The following is a 20,204-nucleotide window of genomic DNA, read 5'->3' as shown; positions in this document are numbered from 1 at the left end:
TGGTCAGTATGGAGAAAGCGCCCCTTTGAAGTCCCACCCTGCTGTGCTTAGTAAGCCGTGTGCTGACGATCCCCGCGGGGAGCTGGAGGCCAGGAAGCTTTGGCACCAAGATCTTGTTAGAAAAATTACACTGTGGCATTTTGTTCCTGAAGGAATCTGATAATTGTGAGCAGCGTCAGGATTGCTGCTTTCGGGAGGTGGAACAGCCGTGGTTGGGAGCAGTGACTTTGAAGTCAGGCAGTTGTGAGCTGGAGTCTGAAGTTAATCACCTGCGCTGGGCCTTGGTTTCCCCATCTGTAAAGAGTGCCCCATCGTAGACCTCTTGCCAGGATGAATGAGATGATCCATGTAAAGTCTGGCTGGAAGGGGGGGACTCAATGATCAGTGGCTATTGTTATAATTAATATCCTCCTTTCTGAAGTCTCTTTCACTCCTTCGCCTTTTCTTTGCTTGGGATGTCACGTGAACTAAAAATCTTTTTCGTTGACCATTTATTCCAGGGTCGTTTTAGCATTAACCTTTACGGAACCGGCCTGTCTTTAACGGAATCTGCCAGGTGGATATCGCAAGGGAACTATGCCGTCTCCGACATTAAGAAGTCGCCGGTAAGGTCACAGCTGGGTTGGGATTGGGCTTTAGTGACTATGTGATGGTATAAAAGGAATTGGTGTGGATCTTCATCACTTCAAACCATTTTGCGAGGCGTTAGGAAGGAAACATAGGAAATAAATTAAAGGCTGAAGTGTGTATCTGTGAGTGCCATGGGAAAAGCCGGCCCACGAAACGTGCCCCACTTCTGGTGAATTCTTCCTCAGGATGTGAACATGTGAGCCATCCCAGAAGTTAGGAGAACTGCCTAACCCAGAAGCCAAAACCAGCTACAGACGTCTGAGTCCATGGCTCAGTCACCTTGCAATTAGCCAGCATGCGATTTTCTTGTATGAACTTAGAGAAAATAAAGTCTTCTGTTTTCAGAAAAACTGAAATACAAATGGGGCTGGAAATAAAGGGAACAACTTATCAGGTGAAATTTCCAGAGAGCTATAGAAATACAGGTTCTACAATAATCAGTTTTTCATGCTCTAAAGTCTTGCTCGTCAAAGTGTGGTCCACCCAGACCATAGGCATCCCGTGGGAGTTTGTTGGAAGTGCAGGGTCTGCGGCCCCAGAGCTGCTGTCAGCCAGGATGTGCAGTTTAACGAGGTCCTCAGGTGATTCACAGGCATAGTACAGCTTGAGAAGCCCTGGTGTGTGTGCTTTCTCAACCTGGCTGTATTGTACGTTAGAGTCACCTGGAGAACTTTAAAATGCGGTCCCCAGGCCTCACCCAGTGGAATTGATGAGAATATCAGAGGGGTAGGACTTGGACTGGTTGGAATTTAAAACTCCTCAGGTGATCTGATATGCAGCCAGGGCAGAAACTATTCCCCTCACAGCCTTTCACAGAAGTTCTGAGAATGTGGGGCAGGACTTGTAGACAAAGAGGGAACTGACTGCCTTCGCAGCCCCTCCTCAGCATGACCCCTGCCACGGGATCTCCTCAGAGATGTGGGTAGGGGGAGAGTCTCCATTACCTCGTGCTGTGGTAACAGAAATACCGCAAGTGGGTGGGTGGCTTTAAAGAACAGAACTTTATTTTCTCACAGTTTAGGGGGCTACAGTTCAAATTCAGAGCCCTGGCTGTAGGGGAGGCTCTCTCAGCTCTGGGGGAATGTCCTTGTCTCAGCTTCTGGAGCCCCAGCGTTCCTGGATTCCTTGACCGTCTTCATGTGGCTGCTATCTCCTCCACCCCACGCCCTGCCCTTTCCTGGTTTCTGCTTGCTTGCCTCTGTGTACACCTATTGTTGTTGTTGTTAGGTGACATAGAGTCAGTTCCAACTCACAGCAACTCTATGTACAACAGAACAAAACACTACCCTGTCCTGCCCTGTCCTCACAGTCGCTGCTGCACTTTAGCCCTTTGTTGCAACTGCTGTGTCTCTGCTGTGCTGCCCCTTGTACCTCAGAAGTGATTAGATTTAGGGCACACCCTACACAGATAGGGCCCAGTAACATAACAAAGGAAACCCTAGTCTCAAATGGGATCACAGCCGCAGGTTATTAGGAGTTAAGATTCTAACACATATTTTGGGGGACACAATTCAAACCATAAAGGGAGGAAAAAGGAGATTAGGTGGAAATATTTTTATAGGGTTGCCATATTTATCAATGAAAAATATAGGACATCCAGTTAAATTTGAATTTCAGATAAATAGCAAATACTTTTTTAGTATAAGCATGTCACATGAAATGTTTGAGACATAATAAAAAAAAATTCAGAAATGTTAAATTTGAGAAAAAACTCACTCCCCCTTTTCTCCATCTAAACCCATCAACTACGTCAAATATAAGGAGCCCTGGTGGTGCAAATGGTTAAAGACTCGGCTGCTAACAAAAGGTCGGCAGTTTGAATCCACCCAGCAGCTCTGCGGGAGAAAGACCTGGCAGTCTGCTCCTGTAAGGACTACAGCCAAGGAAACCCTATGGGGCAGTTGTGCGCTGTCACGTGGGGTCACCATGAGTCAAAAACAACTCGAGAGGCATCTAAAAACAAACCTCAAATCTGATTAAATGACTATATTGATTGCTCATAAATTACTAAATATTTTTCCTTGCAAGAAGAGAGTAAAGACAGCTGAGAGAGCACATGCGCTTTAGAAGATGTACTTGAGACCGCCCCCGGGAGTTACAATGCCCTACCGTCCCTCCAGGCCCTTATGTTATGTTTCAGCAACCCAGAGGAACAAAACAACTAACTGTTCAAAATGTGGCTGGACGGCAGGTTAGGTGACAAACCGTCTAGGTAAACTGTAAAAGTTGCTGCGATTCTCTTTGTTCAGCCAGAGTCAATACTGCGGCTCTCATCCAGAGAGCCTGCACCACCTTGTGGAGAGAATTGTCACTACCCCGCCAGGCTGGTCTGTCTGCCTCCCAGGAGGATGTGGCCTGTGCTGGAGCCGGCTGGCTGACAATTGTCTGTCGTTATTATTATTTTTTCAATCCCAGTGTTCCATGAAAGCTCAGAGAGCCTAAGCTCAAAATTAAACTCAAGGGGTGCTGAGCATCTTAGGAAATACCTCGGAGCCAGGACTGAGCAGTCTCCCGCTGACAGCAGCCTGGAGCTTTGCTCCTGTGTCTGACCACAGGGTGGTCCACAGGGCAGCCTCCCTGAAGATGCTCCAGGAAAACAGGCCTCTTCTGCAAACACACCTGGGAAACATTGCATGTTTTATTTCCTGCCTGAGGAGTCATGGGAAACGTTAGCCTGTGACAAGCTGGGGTACACTGTACAGTAAAGAAGCCTGTGTGACTTTATTTAAACCCACATCCCCCTACACCAGTGGGTCTCAAACTGGAGCATGCATTAGCATCACCTAGAGAGCTTGTCAAACCAGGCAGTCGGGGGAGTGGCCTGAAAGTTTACATTTCTAGCAACTTCACAGGTGATGCTCACCCCCCTGGTCTGGAACCACATTTTGAGAACCAAACCAAAAAAAAAAAAAAAAACCCGTTGCCAATTCTGACTCATAGCGACCCTATAGGACAGAGTAGAACTGCCCCATAGGGTTTCTAAGGAGCAGCTGGTGGATTTGAACTGCCAACCTTTTGGTTAGCAGCTGAATGCTTAAACCACTGTGCCACTAGGACTCCATTTTGAGAACCAGTGACCTAAATTTAAGGAGCCCTGGTGGTGCAGTGGTTAGGTTAAAGCATGGACTGACAACTAAAAGGTGGGCGGTTCGAAACCACCAGTGGCTCTTCAGGAGAAAGATGTGACAGTCTGCTCCCATAAAGAAACCCTGTGGGGGAGCTCTGCTCCGCCCTGTACGGTTGCTGTGCATCAGAATCCACTCGACGGTGGTAGGTGTGGTTCGGTTTGGTGGACCTAAGTTAAACCAACCACAGAACCTTCTTTTCAAAATTCTACCTTTGAATTTCTCCTTATAACGGGGAACACACTTTGGAAAATTTCACAATGTTCTCCACTCATCGCCTGCCACCGTCTTGGCCCTGGGGGGTGAGACCCAGTCTCCTGTGAGCCGCCCAGAGCCGGTCAGTTACAGTGTTCTCCTTTCGAAACAGCCGTGCTTTGATCAGGCCTCAAGTCATCGTTCCTCTTTTTTTTTTTTTTTTCTTCTTTTCATTTTTCTGCTGTGAGGGACAGAGGGAAAACAGTGAAAGCTTCAATTTTCCAAACCTGCTTGGCAATACAATGTTTTTTCCCAAGGAAAACTCTAGTCTTCCGAGGGAAGGCTGAATCCGGTGCCACGTGGAGGAGAGGGGTGCTGGCTCACTACCCTGCGAGACTGATGGCAGTAGGTCTCGGCGCTGAGTTCCCTCTTGGCCCCCGGTGTGCAGTCATTTACGACAATAATAAAAATTACTGTTACAGTAATTACAATGCTGTCCGTTGCCGTACAGTCGATTCCAACTCGTGGCGGCCCCATGTGCGCAGAGTAGAACTGCTCCATGGGGTTTTCAAGGCTGCGACCTTTTGGAAGCCAATTGCCGGGCCTGTCCTCTGAGGCACTTCTGGGTGAGTTCAAACCGCCAACCTTTCAGCTGGTAGTTGAGCACTTAACTATTGGCACCACACAGGGACTCCGTAATTATAATAAAACCAAACCAAACCCATTGCTGTCAAGTTGATTCTGACTCTTAGCGACCTTAGGAGACAGTGTAGAACTGTCCCATAGGGTTTTCAAGGAGTGATTGGTGAATTTCAACTGCCAACCTTTTGATTGGCAGCCTGAGCTCTTAACCTCTTCACCATAATTATAATACCAAAAAAAAAAAAACAAAAAACAGCCTCCATTGCCATCAAGTTAATTCCTACTAATAACGACCCTATAGGACAGAGTAGAACTGCCCCATAGTTTTTCCAAGGAGAGCCTGGTGGATTCAAACTGCTGACCTTTTGGTTAACAGCCAAATGCTTAACCACTATACCACCAGGGCTCCATAATTAAAACAGCTACTGTTTATTGGACAATTTACACGCATTGAATTTTTCTGTCCCTCCCAGCTCTCCCAGTACCAGGGGATTTGGGCAGCAGAGTGAGAATGAAGTAAAAATCCTGAAAGGTATCTTAGTTTTGTGGTATTATTTGAAGAATAGTATTATTTAAAGATTAAAAATATTAAGTAATTTAAATAAAATTATTTAAAGAACAGAAATTTGTTTTCTCATAGTTCTGGCGACTGGAATTCCAAATTGATGGTGCTGGCAGGGCGTGTTCTCTCTCTGTAAGCCCTGGGGGAAGATCCTTCCTTATCTCTTTCAGCTTCTGGCTTGTAGATGGGTCGTCGCATGCTGTCTTCCCCCTTGTGTGACTGCAGAGTACAGACTGACTGAGTCTGCCACTTACTAGCTCTGTCATCTTGGGAGTTATTTAACTCTGCCAGGGCCACAGTTTCCTCATCTGTAAAATGGAGATTGTGTTGGGGCTTATCTCACTGGGTTCTTGTGAAGTTTATGTGAGATGATGATATAAAGCTGTTTGCATGGCAAATGGCAGACGCATACTGAGTATTAATGTCTTAGGCTGGGTTCTCTAGAGAAATAAAACCAGTGAAGCTTATATACACAAAAAAAGAGAGAGAGATTATTTCAGGAAAATGGCTCACACAGTTGTAGAGGCTGGCAAGTCCCAAGTCCATCGGTCCGGCATCAGACTGGGGGCTTCTCCTGACTCACATGTAGCAGCAGGGGCTGACGAACCCGTCGGTCCGGCATCAGACTGGAAGCTTCTCCTGACTCATGTAGCAGCAGGGGCTGACGAACCCAAGATCAGCAGGTGACACAGCAGGCCGCTGGCTCACAGGCTGCAAAGGTGGATGAGTCCCAAGATGAGTAGGCAATACAGCAAGTTGCTGGCTCAAGTCCCAAGAACCAGAGGTCATTTGATGATAAGTCCAATCCAGGATCCAGAGCCAGGAAAAGCCAGCGAGCTTTGTCAGAACATTCTTCTATATTGGATGCAGGCCACACCTCCAAGGAACTTCCTTACAACTGATTGCTGATCACATCAGATCACGTCATGGAGGTGATTACATTATATCACAAAATGGAGGATAACTACATCATTACATAACTGCCAAACTACCGAGAATCATGGCCCAACCAATTTGACACACAACCTTAACCGTCACAGTTATCAATGTTGCAGTTGTAATATGATCCCTGGAGTCCCTGGGTGCTGCAAAGAGTTAACATACTCAGTTGCTAACTGAAAGGTTGGAGGTTCATGTCCACTCAGAGGCACCCTTGGAGAAATACCTGGTGGGCTATTTCCAAAAAATCAGCCATTGAAAACCCTATGGAGCACAGTTCTACTCTGACACACGTGGGGTTGCCGTGAGTGAGAGTCAGCTCGGTGGCAACTGGAAACTGGTTATTAATGTTACAACCTTTTCACAGCCCTGAGGCCTGCCATAGGTTTCAGAAGTTGGCCTAGGTGACCGAGAAAGCGAGCTTGTTTGCAATGACGAATGGAAGACAGCAGACTATGCTTAGCGGAGGCTGGCCTGCATCTGCCCTGGGCCACATGGCATCGTGTGGAGCTTGTCCACATGGGTCCCCACCCGACCAGCTCAGGGATAAGTCGTGGGGGACACTCCCTTGGTCCAGGGCTGGACTTCCAGGCAAATGCTTTGGCTACACCTGCCAGGTGCAGGGACTAATGAGTTTCTACTCTGCTTCGCCCTCTCTGTGAGAGGCAGGCAAAAAGGAGACGAGGCCCAGGTGTGAGACCTGAGAGAAGAAGTTGAAAAAAGTGTACCCTCCACTCACATATGCCCCTGGATATGCAAACGCCCTTCAGCCCCATTCAGAGTCTTCCCCAGCCCCACAAGCCCGTTCTCAGAGTTGTCCCTCTGCCCGTCAGTCCTGGGAGGAGGTTCTGAATGGGCCTGAACCAGGCTGACGGGTCTTCTCGCCTTCCTTGGGCGCCTAGGGGTTTTGTGCAGTCAGGAGGAATTAAGGGCCTGTCTTTGTAAGGCCAAAGGCCCTAGGGCCTAACGAACATCCCTTGTGCTGGGGAAAATGCTGTGAATCAAAGAATTGCTTTGAAATTAAAAATTAATGAAAGATGCCTTATCATAGAGGAGACTTGGTTCCTGTCCTCCAGTTCATTTACAGCCAGTGAAGTGGAGGCAACCTGAACTAAAAACATACCCGGGGGGGCAAGGGGAAGGTGCAGACAATGCTCATTATCCACCAAGGAGCCGCCTCCTGACCTGCAGTTAACTTAGGAAACTTTAACTGTCCACCTAGTTCGATAATCACGCCTCAGACTAGAAGAGTAAAATCCTGCAAAATGACATTTATGTATGTGTGGTCTTTATTCTGTACATTCTTCTAGAAATTAGACAGGTTTATGCATATGTTAAGGTCCTGGGTGGCACAGTTTGTGCTCAACTTAAAGGTTGGCAGTTCAAATCCACCCAGCAGCTCCGCAGAAGAAAAGCCTGGCGCTGTACTTCCATAAAGATTACAACGAAGAAAACTCCGTGGAGCAGTTCTACTCTGTAACACATGGGGGTGCCATGAGCCGGAATCGCCTCGACAATAAAAAACAGTTTATAGACGTATATTGGGAGTCCCTGGGTGGTGCAAACAGTTCATGTGCTTAGCTGCTAACCAAAAAGTTGGAAGTTCAAGTCCACCCAGAGGGGACCTGGAAGAAAGGCCTGCTGATCTACTTCTGAAAAATCCACCATTGAGAACCCCGTGGAGCACAGCCCTGCTCCGACACATGGGGCTGCCGTGACTCAGAGTCAACTCGACAGCCGCTGGGACTGGAATGCGTACATTGGATGCATCTGACCAAAGCCGTGGTCTTTTTAATCTCCTCCTATGCCTGCGAAGGAAACCCTGGTGGTGTAGTGGTTAAGTGCTACGGCTGCTAAGCAGAGGGTTGGCAGTTCAAATCTGCCCAGCGCTCCTCAGAAACCCTATGGGGCAGTTCTACTCTGTCCTATAGGGTCGCTTTGAGTTGGAATCAACTTGATGGCACTGGGTTTGGTTTTTTTGGTTTTATGCCTGTGGAAGTTGGATAATGAAAAAGGAAACAGAGAAGAATGGATGCATTCAAACTATGGCATTGGCAGGGAATGTTGACTACACCGTGGACTACCGAAAGAGCCGGCCAGTCAGCCTTACCACAACCACGAGGCTCCTTGGAAGCGGAGATGGCGAGACTTCACATCGCTTACTTTGGACATGTCCTCAGGAAAGACTAACTGCTAGGAAAAGAGATCCTGTTTGGTAAAGCAGGGGGTCGGTGAAAACGAGGGAAGCCCTCAATGAGATGGACTGACACAGTGATCACAACCGTGGACTCAAACCTTCCACCAGTCGTGAGGATGGCACAGGACCGGGCAGCGTTTCCTTCTGTTATACCCAAGGTTGTCATGAATCTGAGCTGACCCGATAGCAAGTAACAACACAGCAAGGATGCACCTATTCATATATATATAACCGTCCAGGGCTATACTCAGAAACAGGTACAGGTAGACAGCAAGTAACAACACAGCAAGGATGCACCTATTCATATATATATAACCGTCCAGGGCTATACTCAGAAACAGGTACAGGTAGATAGCAAGTAACAACACAGCAAGGATGCACCTATTCACATATATATAACCGTCCAGGGCTATACTCAGAAACAGGTACAGGTAGATAGCAAGTAACAACACAGCAAGGATGCACCTATTCACATATATATAACCGTCCAGGGCTATACTCAGAAACAGATACAGGTAGATAGCAAGTAACAACACAGCAAGGATGCACCTATTCACATATATATATAACCGTCCAGGGCTATACTCAGAAACAGGTACAGGTAGATAGCAAGTAACAACACAGCAAGGATGCACCTATTCATATATATATAACCGTCCAGGGCTATACTCAGAAACAGGTACAGGTAGATAGCAAGTAACAACACAGCAAGGATGCACCTATTCACATATATATAACCGTCCAGGGCTATACTCAGAAACAGGTACAGGTAGATAGCAAGTAACAACACAGCAAGGATGCACCTATTCATATATATATAACCGTCCAGGGCTATACTCAGAAACAGGTACAGGTAGATAGCAAGTAACAACACAGCAAGGATGCACCTATTCATATATATATAACCGTCCAGGGCTATACTCAGAAACAGGTACAGGTAGATAGCAAGTAACAACACAGCAAGGATGCACCTATTCATATATATATAACCGTCCAGGGCTATACTCAGAAACAGGTACAGGTAGATAGCAAGTAACAACACAGCAAGGATGCACCTATTCATATATATATAACCGTCCAGGGCTATACTCAGAAACAGGTACAGGTAGATAGCAAGTAACAACACAGCAAGGATGCACCTATTCATATATATATAACTGTCCAGGGCTATACTCAGAAACAGATACAGGTAGATAGCAAGTAACAACACAGCAAGGATGCACCTATTCACATATATGTAACCGTCCAGGGCTATACTCAGAAACAGGTATAGGTAGATAGCAAGTAACAACACAGCAAGGATGCACCTATTCATATATATATAACTGTCCAGGGCTATACTCAGAAACAGGTACAGGTAGATAGCAAGTAACAACACAGCAAGGATGCACCTATTCATATATATATAACTGTCCAGGGCTATACTCAGAAACAGGTACAGGTAGATAGCAAGTAACAACACAGCAAGGGTGCATCTATTCATATATATATAACCGTCCAGGGCTATACTCAGAAACAGATACAGGTAGATAGCAAGTAACAACACAGCAAGGGTGCATCTATTCATATATATATAACCTTCCAGGGCTATACTCAGAAACAGATACAGGTACTACGTTTTACGGGCAATTTCAGGGACACTCAGGGGTACATTTTACCACACATGATTTTCACTTGGGATTTTAGAACCTAAAATCACTTCTCCATTTATTACTCTCTGTATAGATGTTCTTAGTAAAATTCCACACCCCCCAGCCCCCTGCAGGCCAGCTCCCTTCCACCATCAGCTCACTTCAAAGAAACATAAATAATTTCAATCAGAAGAGGTACTGACCTTCCCGAATCATAGGAGTCAGACTCTCTTAGTCATACTGACTGAGAAAGACATCAGAATTAGTGAAAAATATGAAATATAAACTATCCTTAATGGGACAGAGATTCATTCGTTTAAATTATATGTAATAGCTCAAACGAGGTTAGCAAAATACTCACTGAAAAAAAGATTCTTAGAAGGCCTGCTTTAAAGAACTAAAAATGATTTACAATTAACGTCTCATTGAACGTGAGTGGGTACTTCTAAAGTGCTAGATAATGTACCTTTTTCTCTGAAATAGACATTGTTTCCATGACAGTCGTGTTTTGTATCCTGTAGTGAAAATGGTAAGTTTTAGCTCAGCCTTTATGTGAGAATCCAGTTAAGAGAGCCCCAGTTGATGAGACAGCAAGAGCCTTGTGAAGCCGGTGTCAGCAACTTCGTAACTACCCAGACTGTTCCTCGCCTATAATGGAGAGGCCCTCATTAAAAAAAAAAAAAAAAAGATGCCTCTACAATAATAATGGCTAATGTTTATCGAGCGAGCACCAAAAAAGCCCAAACCCGTTGCCGTTGAGTCGATTTTGACTCGTAGCGACCCTATAGGACAGAGTAGAACTGGCCCATGGAGTTTCTAAGGAGCATCTGGTGTACTCGAACTGCTGACCTTTTGGTTAGCAGCCGTAGCTCTTAACCACTGTGCCACCAGGGTTAGGCCAAATCCTATGCTAAGCACCTTCATTTGCAGCAAAACTATGAGTGGAAACTATTTTTATCCCCATTCTACAGTCACATGAGGAAACAGAGGCTTGAGAAGGTTATTTAAAGCTGTAATACAAGCCCCGGAGTCCCTGAGTGGTGCAGAGGGTTAATGCGCTCAGTTGCTAACCCAAAGGTTGTAGGTTCAAGTCCTCAGAAGAAAGGCTTGGCATTCCACTTCTGGAAAACCAGCCACTGAAAACCCTGTGGAACACAGTTCTACTCTGACACACGTGGGGTCGCCATGAGTCCGAATCTGCTTGAAAGTAACTGATCAAACACAAGGCCTGGGTAGTCTGTCTCGGGATATCTCCTGTGCTGGGTCAGGAGTGGGTTTGAGTGGAGCATAAATTTTTGATGAAACAGAAGACATTCCTCAGATGTTGGCATCCTAAGGCCGCCAGCGCTATACTTTAGTCTAGTGAGAAGGCTCCTGGCTAGAAGACCATGTGTTCACCAAATCCAGCTGGTGGGGGCATGGTTCAGCTCCAGAACCAATACCAAAAACCCAAACCTGTTCCCGTTGAGTAGATTCTGACTCATAGCAACCCTATAGAATAGAACTGCCCAGTAGGATTTCCAAGGGGCAGCTGGTGGATTCGAACTGCTGACGTTTTGGTTAGCAGCCTACTGGAGAATTTTAACAGAATTTTGGCCCTGTCATCTTGAATCTTACATTTCTGCATGAAGTCAGACATTTAAAAAGTAATCACTCAAGTACAGGATGCTTTGCCCAGGAAACACGGTCAGGAAGGCTTCTCAGAAGAGTGGCCTTTGAGCTGGGCTCTGGGGAATTTTCTGGGCAAACATTTGGTGGTACTGTGCACAAGAGAGGCAGAGGGAAGAGACTTCCAGTCAGAGGGAACAACAAGTGCAAAGCCTCTTGTTGTAAGGGGCATGTCAGCAGAATGACCCAAGACAGCCAGAGGTGGGTGAGAGAGTGGTCAGGATGAACCTGGAGAGGCGGGCAGGACAGACCTCAGGGCTTTAGAACAGAGTGTGCAGACTTTTCTGGAAAGGGCCAGATAGTGAACGTCTTAGGCTTTGAGGCCAGAGGCAGGATCAGTGATATTACATATGTGCTTAAATGACAAGAGAAAACAGATTTGCACAAACTTTTATTGATGAGATTCAAAATATAATAATAATTGAGTACAATTATTTTGTAATACAGGTCTATTGATGAGAAGAATGTCATATTGGGGGAAGATAACGTTTTGCTTAATTAGTGTACTCTTTATTAAAACTTTTTTTTTTATTAAAACTGCAAATATTTATGAGTTAATGCTGATCTGAAATAAGATTTTATGTATTTCATCTTTGAAAATGGCTTTCTATACAGATAGATTTAAAAAAAAAACCCAAACCCATTGCCATGGAGTCAGTTCTGACTCCTAGCAACACTATAAGACGGAGTAGAACCATCCCACGGGATTTCCAAGGAACAGCTTGTGGATTCAAACTGCCGACCTTTGGTTAGCAGCCAAGCTCTTAACCACCAGGGCTCCACAATATAGGTAGATTAAAAAAAAAAAATTTTTTTTTTTTTGAGGGTGCTGCCAAACACCAATATCAGTCCAGTCTACAGCCATGTAATTTTATCTGACCATATTCATCATTTGATAGGCATTTACATTTTTTTTTTGATTTTTCTTTTAATATTTTCCTTTTAGCATGTCATTACATTACTGGTTAATCAATTCCAGTGAAAGGAAATATGGAAGCTCCTCAACTGTACAGTTAAATGGATTTTGAAATATGAAAATTTACTGTGCACTTGTATCAAAGTCCAAAAAACATTGCTGGAACTATGGTTAAACTTGGAAAATATGCCTTCTGTAAATTTGTGTGGAATGGCAATGTAGCTTCTTGTTTTGATTTTGGACAATATGGGAAATGTGTAAAGCAGCTTAACATCACTTGTGGTTCAGACAATGCCAGTTGCCATTGAAATGACTTGTATGTAAGTGCAGTTTTGTTTTTGTTTTTTTAATTTTAGGTTGAATTCATTAAGAAACATCAAGTCAGTAGCAAAAGCTAATATCCAAAGGCATTAAATGGTCGATTATAGCGATTGAGAACAGATCTTGTTCATAAAAATTTCCATCTCAACCCTGAGGTCTAAAGTCTCAGGAAAACTTTCCCACTGCTAAGCCATCCTGACTTAGGAGAGGACAACTCAGGGTGTTGGGCTTCTGTTTCTAACTCTAAAAAAAGTCCTAAAACGGATGACGGTTACGTGCATGATAGTAAATGAAGCTCATCGCTGACACTGTTGTTGTAGGTGCTGCTGAGTTGGTTCTGACTCGTGGCAACCTTGTACACAGCAGAAGGAACACTGCCTGGGCCCGCAGCAGCCTCGAAATCCTTTTTATGCTTGAGCCCATTGTACCGACACCACTGGTTCAATAATGCCTGATAGTTTCAGATATTTTCCACAAAGTACTTTTTGTGCATGTGAGAAAGATTCCTGAAAGCATTAGCCAAGCAGGTGGACTAAGACCATGCTTCTCCTTGCAGGACGGTACCCGAGTCATAGGGAGATGCGGTGGTTACTGCGGAAAATGTACCCCGTCCTCTGGCACTGGCCTGGAGGTGCAGGTTCTGTAACTCAGGTGAGTCAGTCCTCTGTCCGTCTGTTTCTCTCTCCTAATGATTAGGCTAGCGGGGCTGAGTCAGCTGCCCCAAGTCATGGTGACTGTGAAGCATCTGGAAGGGGACCCAGTCCTGTCCTGCCTTTTCCTCTCCCGCTCATCCATCCTCACAGGACTGAAGTTCTCTGTCTCCACCCTGGCTGTGGAGGTGAGGTCCTAGGCCTGCTGCACTGGGGATGACTAACGGCACCACTCACTGGGCTCCACCCTTGGAGAACCCACTCCATTAGGTCTGTAGTGGGCCCGGGGATCCATGTTCTTAACAACCCCCCAGGGAGTTCTGAGGCAGGTGACTCAGAGAGCACCCTTGGAAAAATACTGCCCAGGAGTGTCATAGTAACGGTAATAGTGATCGCAGGAGTATCACAGTAATGATAATGGTGATGGCAGGAGTATCATAGTGATGGTAACGGTGATGGCAGGAGTATTGCAGTAATGAGTATAGTGATGGCAGGAGTATCACAGTAACAATAATAGTGATGGCAGGAGTATCACAGTAACGATAATAGTGATGGCAGGAGTATCACAGTAACGATAATAGTGATGGCAGAAGTGTCGTAGTAATGATAATAGTGATGGCAGGAGTGTCATAGTAATGATAATAGTGATGGCAGGAGTGTCGTAATGATAATAGTGATGGCAGGAGTGTCATAGTAATGATAATGGTGATGGCAGGAGTGTCGTAGTAATGATTATACTGATGGCGGGTATCACAGTAATGATAATAGTGATGGCAGGAGTGTCGTAGTAATGATAATGGTGATGGCAGGAGTGTCGTACTAATGGTAATAGTGGTGGCAGGAGTATCCTAGTAATGATAATAGTGATGGCAGGAGTGTCACAGTAATGATAATGGTGATGGCAGGGGTATTGCAGTAATGAGTATAGTGATGGCAGGAGTGTCATAGTAATGATAATAGTGATGGCAGGAGCGTCGTAGTAATGACAATAGTGATGGCAGGAGTGTCGTAGTAACGATAATAGTGGTGGCAGGAGTATCGTAGTAATGATAATAGTGATGGCAGGAGTGTTGTAACGATAATAGTGGTGGCAGGAGTATGGTAGTAATGATTATAGTGATGGCAGGAATATCATAGTAATGATAATAGTGATGGCAGGAGTATTGCAGTAATGAGTATAGTGATGACAGGAGTGTCGTAGTAACGATAATAGTGATGGCAGGAGTATCACAGTAACAATAACAGTAATGGCAGGAATACTACAGTAATGATAATGGTAATGGCATTTTCCGAGCCCTTACTGTGTCAGAGTCCCTGGGTGGTGCAAACGGTTAACTGGCTTTGCCACTAATCAAAGATTGCAGGTTCGAGTCCAACCAGAGGCACCTCAGAAGAAAGGCTGGTGATCTGCTTCTGAAAAATCAGCCATTGAAAACCCTATGGAACACAATTCTATTCTAACACACATAGGTTGCCATCAGTCAGAGATGACTGGAGGGTAACTGGGCTTTTTTTTTTTTCCTTTTTTACACTGTATGTCAGACACCAAGCTAAGCACTTCATGGGCAGATTTCATTGACTCTTCACAACAAAACCACAGGTTGAGCCTTCTATCATCCTCGTTTTACAGATAAGGAAGCTGAGGCCCAGAAGAGTTAGGTAGCCAAGGTGACAGTAAATTCCTTTGGCAGAACCCAGGAGTGTCCTACACCAAAACCAGGGCTCTCGGTCACCAGACGGAAATATACCAATAATTGGAGAACAGTTATCTCAGATGGTTTTGTTTTTTTTTTTACATTTTTATTTTAACTTTTTTTTCCCAATGTATCTTTTTGTGTGTGTGTGTGTGTATGTGGTGAAAATATACATACCAGAACCCTGGCCAATACAACAACTTCCACATTTACAGTTCAGTAACACTGATTATGTTTTTCATGTTCTGCCACCATTATCACTATTCTTTTCTAAAATACTCCACTGCTGTTAACATAAACTCACTGCCCCCCCATCAAAACTCCCTTCCCCCCTCCTTCCCACACTGTTAATAATCTTTGGTTATTTCATACAAGTGAGGTCAAACAGTATTTGTATTTGTCCTTTTGTCACTGACCTGCTCCACTCCCATATTGGCAAAGTTCGTCCGTGTCGTGGCATGTCTCAGAACTGCATTTCTCTTTCCATGTGGCATGTCTGTACCATGCTTGGTTTATTCACTCACCTGTGGATGGACACGTTGGTTGTCTCTGCCTCTGCCTAGTGTGAAGAGGGCTGCCGTGAACACTGGTGTGCAGGTTTCTGCCTTCACGTCTTCTGGGTGTACTCCTGGGGCTGGGATTGCTGAGTCATACGGTAGTTTTATATTCAGTTTTTTGAGAAGCCACCTAACTGTTTCCCACAGTGGCTGAACCATTTTACATTCCCACTGGCAGTGGATGAGGCTTCCAGTTTCTCCACAACTTTGGCAACACCTGTTGTTTTCTGATTTTTTTCCCTCAACTTTTTTTATTTTGTTGTGTTGCTGAGAATATACACATCAAAACATACACCATAATTAATTTTTATTTAGTGTTTTTTTATTCTTTGTACTCTCCTGAAATTTGCAAATTTCATTCAGCAAACAAGCATTACTCTTACAGTCTAGACGAAATAATAAAATATTATTTCTAAATTCTGTATGTAAAAGGAAACCCTGATGGTGTAGCAGTTAAGAGCTACGGCTGCTAATCAAAAGCTCGGCAGTTCAAATCCACTAGCCACTCCTTGGAAACTCTATGGGGCAGTTCTACTCTGTCCTGTGGGGTCACCATGAGTCGGAGTTGACTCCACGGCAGTGGGTCTGGGTTTGGTTTTATATGTAAAAATGTATGATCTATCTATTCTTGACTTAAGGCATTTGAGGCAGAAGATTTACATTTCCTGGTTGGTTTGTTTTTATTTCAGGTGCTCTGAAGAGGAAGCCATTATGGGATGGATGAAGGATAGTAATGCAATACCTCCACCGTAAATGTGGGTGCATGTGTGCTTGTGTGTGTGTGTGTGCTCATATGTGTAAATATGCGTATATATACATGTGTACACACAACGCATATATATCAACTGTGTGTGTGCATGTTCATATGTGTAAATACGCATATATATACATATGTACACACAACGCATATATATCAACTGTATGTGTGTGTGTGTGCATGTTCATATGTGTAAATATGTGTATATATACATATGCACACACACATATATCAACTGTATATGTGTGTGTATGTGGAATATCCTAATGGTGTAAAGCTTAATATTTATGTTTTGAAATTATTTATTGTGATGTAATATTTTTGTACGTAAAATGACTCTTTTGTGACTGCCTTCGCATCGTTCTACCCCTCGCAGTCAGACCCCTGCATTTTATGTACTCTACGTTATATGTCGTGATACGACAGAAGTGATCCTTCGTTACCACGGTACATTATTGTTTACTTTCTATCTGTAAATGTTTCATTGTTACTTTTTTTTTTATTGTAATTTGTTCTGTAAAACAACCTAGCTGCCATCAAGGTGCTAAGAGAGCCATTTAAGGGTATTTTTGTCATTTCTAGGACAGTATCATTAGCCGATAAGTAATTTAGTGATATCACAGATTGCACCCACTATTAACTATGTTATGACTCTATTTAGTTTCATGTGATCTCTGGGAAAAATCGCTGCCCTGGTGCTAATATTGTATGTATTTAAGTGATCTTCAGACTTAGAAATGTAAACACTTTTAATAAAAACAAGGAATGGAAGGACAATTCCCAATGGACAGAATCACTTGGATGAAAAAGGACCAGCTGTTTACCCTTATTTTTGGACATGCCTTTTTTGGAAGGGAGTTGAACTTGGTTATTGTTGTTACTAATACTCCACTCCAGTCCACGGTGCCTTGGTCTCCCTGTGGGTGAGTTAAGGGTCCTGCAACCAGCTTCATTACGGAGTGACACTGGGAAAGTGATGTCCTCACACCGTTTGCCCATATGCTCCAAAATGGCATCCCAGCTTACCAGGAGCAAGACAGAGGATGCACAGCACACCTGGAGAAGTTCAGACCAGTTCCCAGTCATCAGAATTGCCTTTTGCATTTTTGCAACGGCCTGTGATGTGACTTCTCTTCTGGCTACAAGCCTAAGACCCCACCCGTGTCCACCGCTGCTGTCGTAATTGCCGTTTGGAGTACAAGATGCCTAAATCGCTCTCATCTTCCATGAATGCACTCTTTGTTACTTCTCTCCACAAGGGAAGTGCCAAAACTGTGGTGTCTCTCTGCCCTCCCAGCCTGACTGAAGGGAAGTCATCATCAGTGGCCCGTGGAAGACGCTTGGTTTGAGAAACCCTGCCCACTTCCAAAAACCAAAGAATTAGGAAAAACCTGGCAGTATTCTCCAACCACAGATAAACTCCAGAGTGCTCCAGGAAAAGATACACAGTGTATGAGTAAATGTTATTTTCCATATTAATACGTTGTGAAATATATTATGAATAAATACCATGACCACATCAAAACACCTGTATTTCACATGGTTTCTGGACTCTTGATTTGAGGTGGAATGAGAATGTCTCTAGTTTTTTAAAATTACCAGTTTGAGAGGAAATGGAAATGTCCTTAATCTCGTAGACATCAGTTGCCGTAGAGGTGGATAGGGCGTGGGGACCGTCCCCAAGGCCTGGCTTTCCATCACCCACATCCGTTGAAGTGGTTCTTCTGAATAGGAGACATAAGCCTCTTGTCTGTGTGATGGGAAACAAATGAGCAAACAAAACAGGGAAGTTTTGTAAGTGAAGTCTTGTGCTTAATTGTTGATTTTATGGACAGTGTTTTTTCTGCCCTGTGGCCTGATGTGTCCTGGAAGTAAGAGCTCTCCACACAACCCTCCTGGAAACCAGTACCGCTGTCCATTGCCACTGAGTCCATTCCTACTCGTGGTGACTCCGTGTGTTACAGAGTGCACCTGGTCTGTAGGGTTTTCTTGGCTGTAACCTTTATGGAAGTATATCACGGGGCCTTTCTTCTGAGGAGCCTCTCGGTGGGTTCAAACCACCAACTGTAGGTTAGTAGTCAAGCACAAACCATCCGTGCCACCCAGGAACCTGTCTAGCCTGCTAGAAGGGGGCAGTCATTTTAAGGCAAGATCTGGACATTGTAGCCGTAACTGTTACTCATGGCTTCCCAGCAGGTACTTAGCTGCATGGGCAGGCACATCACTGCAAGGAGGCTGGGAAGTATCTTCGCTCACTGGCAACCACATGCCCAGCTCCTAGGAAGTTCTGTGTCTAAGAGGAAGAAGGGAAGAAGGGATAATGGGGAAATTAGCTGCTTCTGCCACAAGCAGTGAACAAAACCTACAAAAATCTCTGCTCTGGTGAAGCTTACATTTTAGTAGTGACAAACCAAACCCATTGCCATCGAGTCAATTCCAACTCATAGCAACCCTGTAGGATAGAGTAGAACTGCCCCATAGGGTTTGAAAGCTGTGAATCTTTACGGAAGCAAACTGCCACATCTTTCTCCCATGGAGCAGTTGTGGGTTCGAACCGCCAACCTTTTGGTTAGCAGCCGAGCGTTTAACCACTGTGCCGCCAGGGCTCCTTTAGTGGTAACAGAAGAGAGAGAAAATAAGCAAATACCAGGGAAAGCACCCTGCAATCCTTTTCTGGTCAACAGTCTAACTGCATTTTCCACGATGGACGTCCACATTCCATCACGGCCTGTTATGCCATCCCTGGGCACCAACAGCTGTCATACTTCAAAGCTATCACCTGGGCAGTTGTCCTCTTGGCCTGGATTGTCAATTTTCCTTCCTTCTTAATTGGTACAAAAGTAATAAATAGCAAGTAAAACGTAATTGTCAGATGGTGATAAGTACTATAAGCAGTTGCTATCAAGTCAGCTCCAACTCATAGCGGCAACCCATGTGTATCAGAGTAGAACTGTGCTCCACAGGGTTTTCAGTGGCTGAGTTTTTGGAAGCAGATCACCAGGCCTTTCTTCCGAGGGTCATCTGGGTGGACTTGAACCTCCAGTCTTTCGGTTAGCAGCCGTGTGTGTTAACTGTTTGCATCACCCAGGGACTGCCTGATAAATGCCATAAAGAGAAGTAAAGCAGGGAAGGACGGGAGTGCCAGGGGCCAGTGGGCGAGCATATTGCTGTTTCTGATAGGGTGGTGAGACACTCTTCCTTTTCCAACCTCCATCACTACCAACAAGGCTGTGTGTCAGCTTGAAAGCCTGCCACCAACGACCAGTGGACCTGGGAAGCTCTCTGCCTCTCACCAACAGGTGGCGAGAGAGGTCCCGCTCTGCCATTTTAGCCTCAAGTCTCACTCATTGCAGGGTTAAGTCTTGCAGCTTATTTTACCGGTAATTTTCTGAGGCAAGCATAAGACCTTCCGAGATCCTAAACCCTGCACAGATTGTGCCACTCCCCTCCAATGTGCAACTCAAAATTAAAAATAACTCTGTACCATGAGTTTAGTCTTACTGGCATGAGGACTACTTTATTTTTTTAAATATCAATTTTTCCCCCAAAGCTTTTGGAGTCTGTCTTTGCGGTAGCCCAAGACATATGGTTCACAGCCTTTAGCCGATCGAGCTTATTTTACAACATCATTCGTCACAACGATAACCAACAAGGACAAAAGGAAAACATGTCCAAAGTGATAATAAGAGTGACACTGAAAAACGGGAAAGAAAACGAAAG

The 20,204-nt window shown here is 44.7% G+C and overlaps 1 protein-coding gene across 1 annotated transcript in view; it reads left to right on the top strand.

Annotated features, from left to right (window-relative positions):
* The window catches only part of ADAMTS9 (ADAM metallopeptidase with thrombospondin type 1 motif 9), a 199,390-nt gene extending 181,380 nt beyond the window's left edge, over positions 1-18,010 (top strand). The window contains exons 38-40 of the mRNA XM_049862795.1: positions 501-605; positions 13,383-13,477; positions 16,417-18,010. Coding sequence (XP_049718752.1) covers positions 501-605; positions 13,383-13,472 — 195 coding nt within the window. The 3' untranslated portion in view covers positions 13,473-13,477; positions 16,417-18,010. The remainder of the gene's footprint in view (positions 1-500; positions 606-13,382; positions 13,478-16,416) is intronic.
* Positions 18,011-20,204: the final 2,194 nt, after the last annotated feature.

This window comes from Elephas maximus, chromosome 20, assembly GCF_024166365.1.
Source record: "Elephas maximus indicus isolate mEleMax1 chromosome 20, mEleMax1 primary haplotype, whole genome shotgun sequence".
Classification (NCBI taxonomy): Eukaryota; Metazoa; Chordata; class Mammalia; order Proboscidea; family Elephantidae; genus Elephas; species Elephas maximus.
This window is presented reverse-complemented; position numbering and strand designations above follow the sequence as displayed.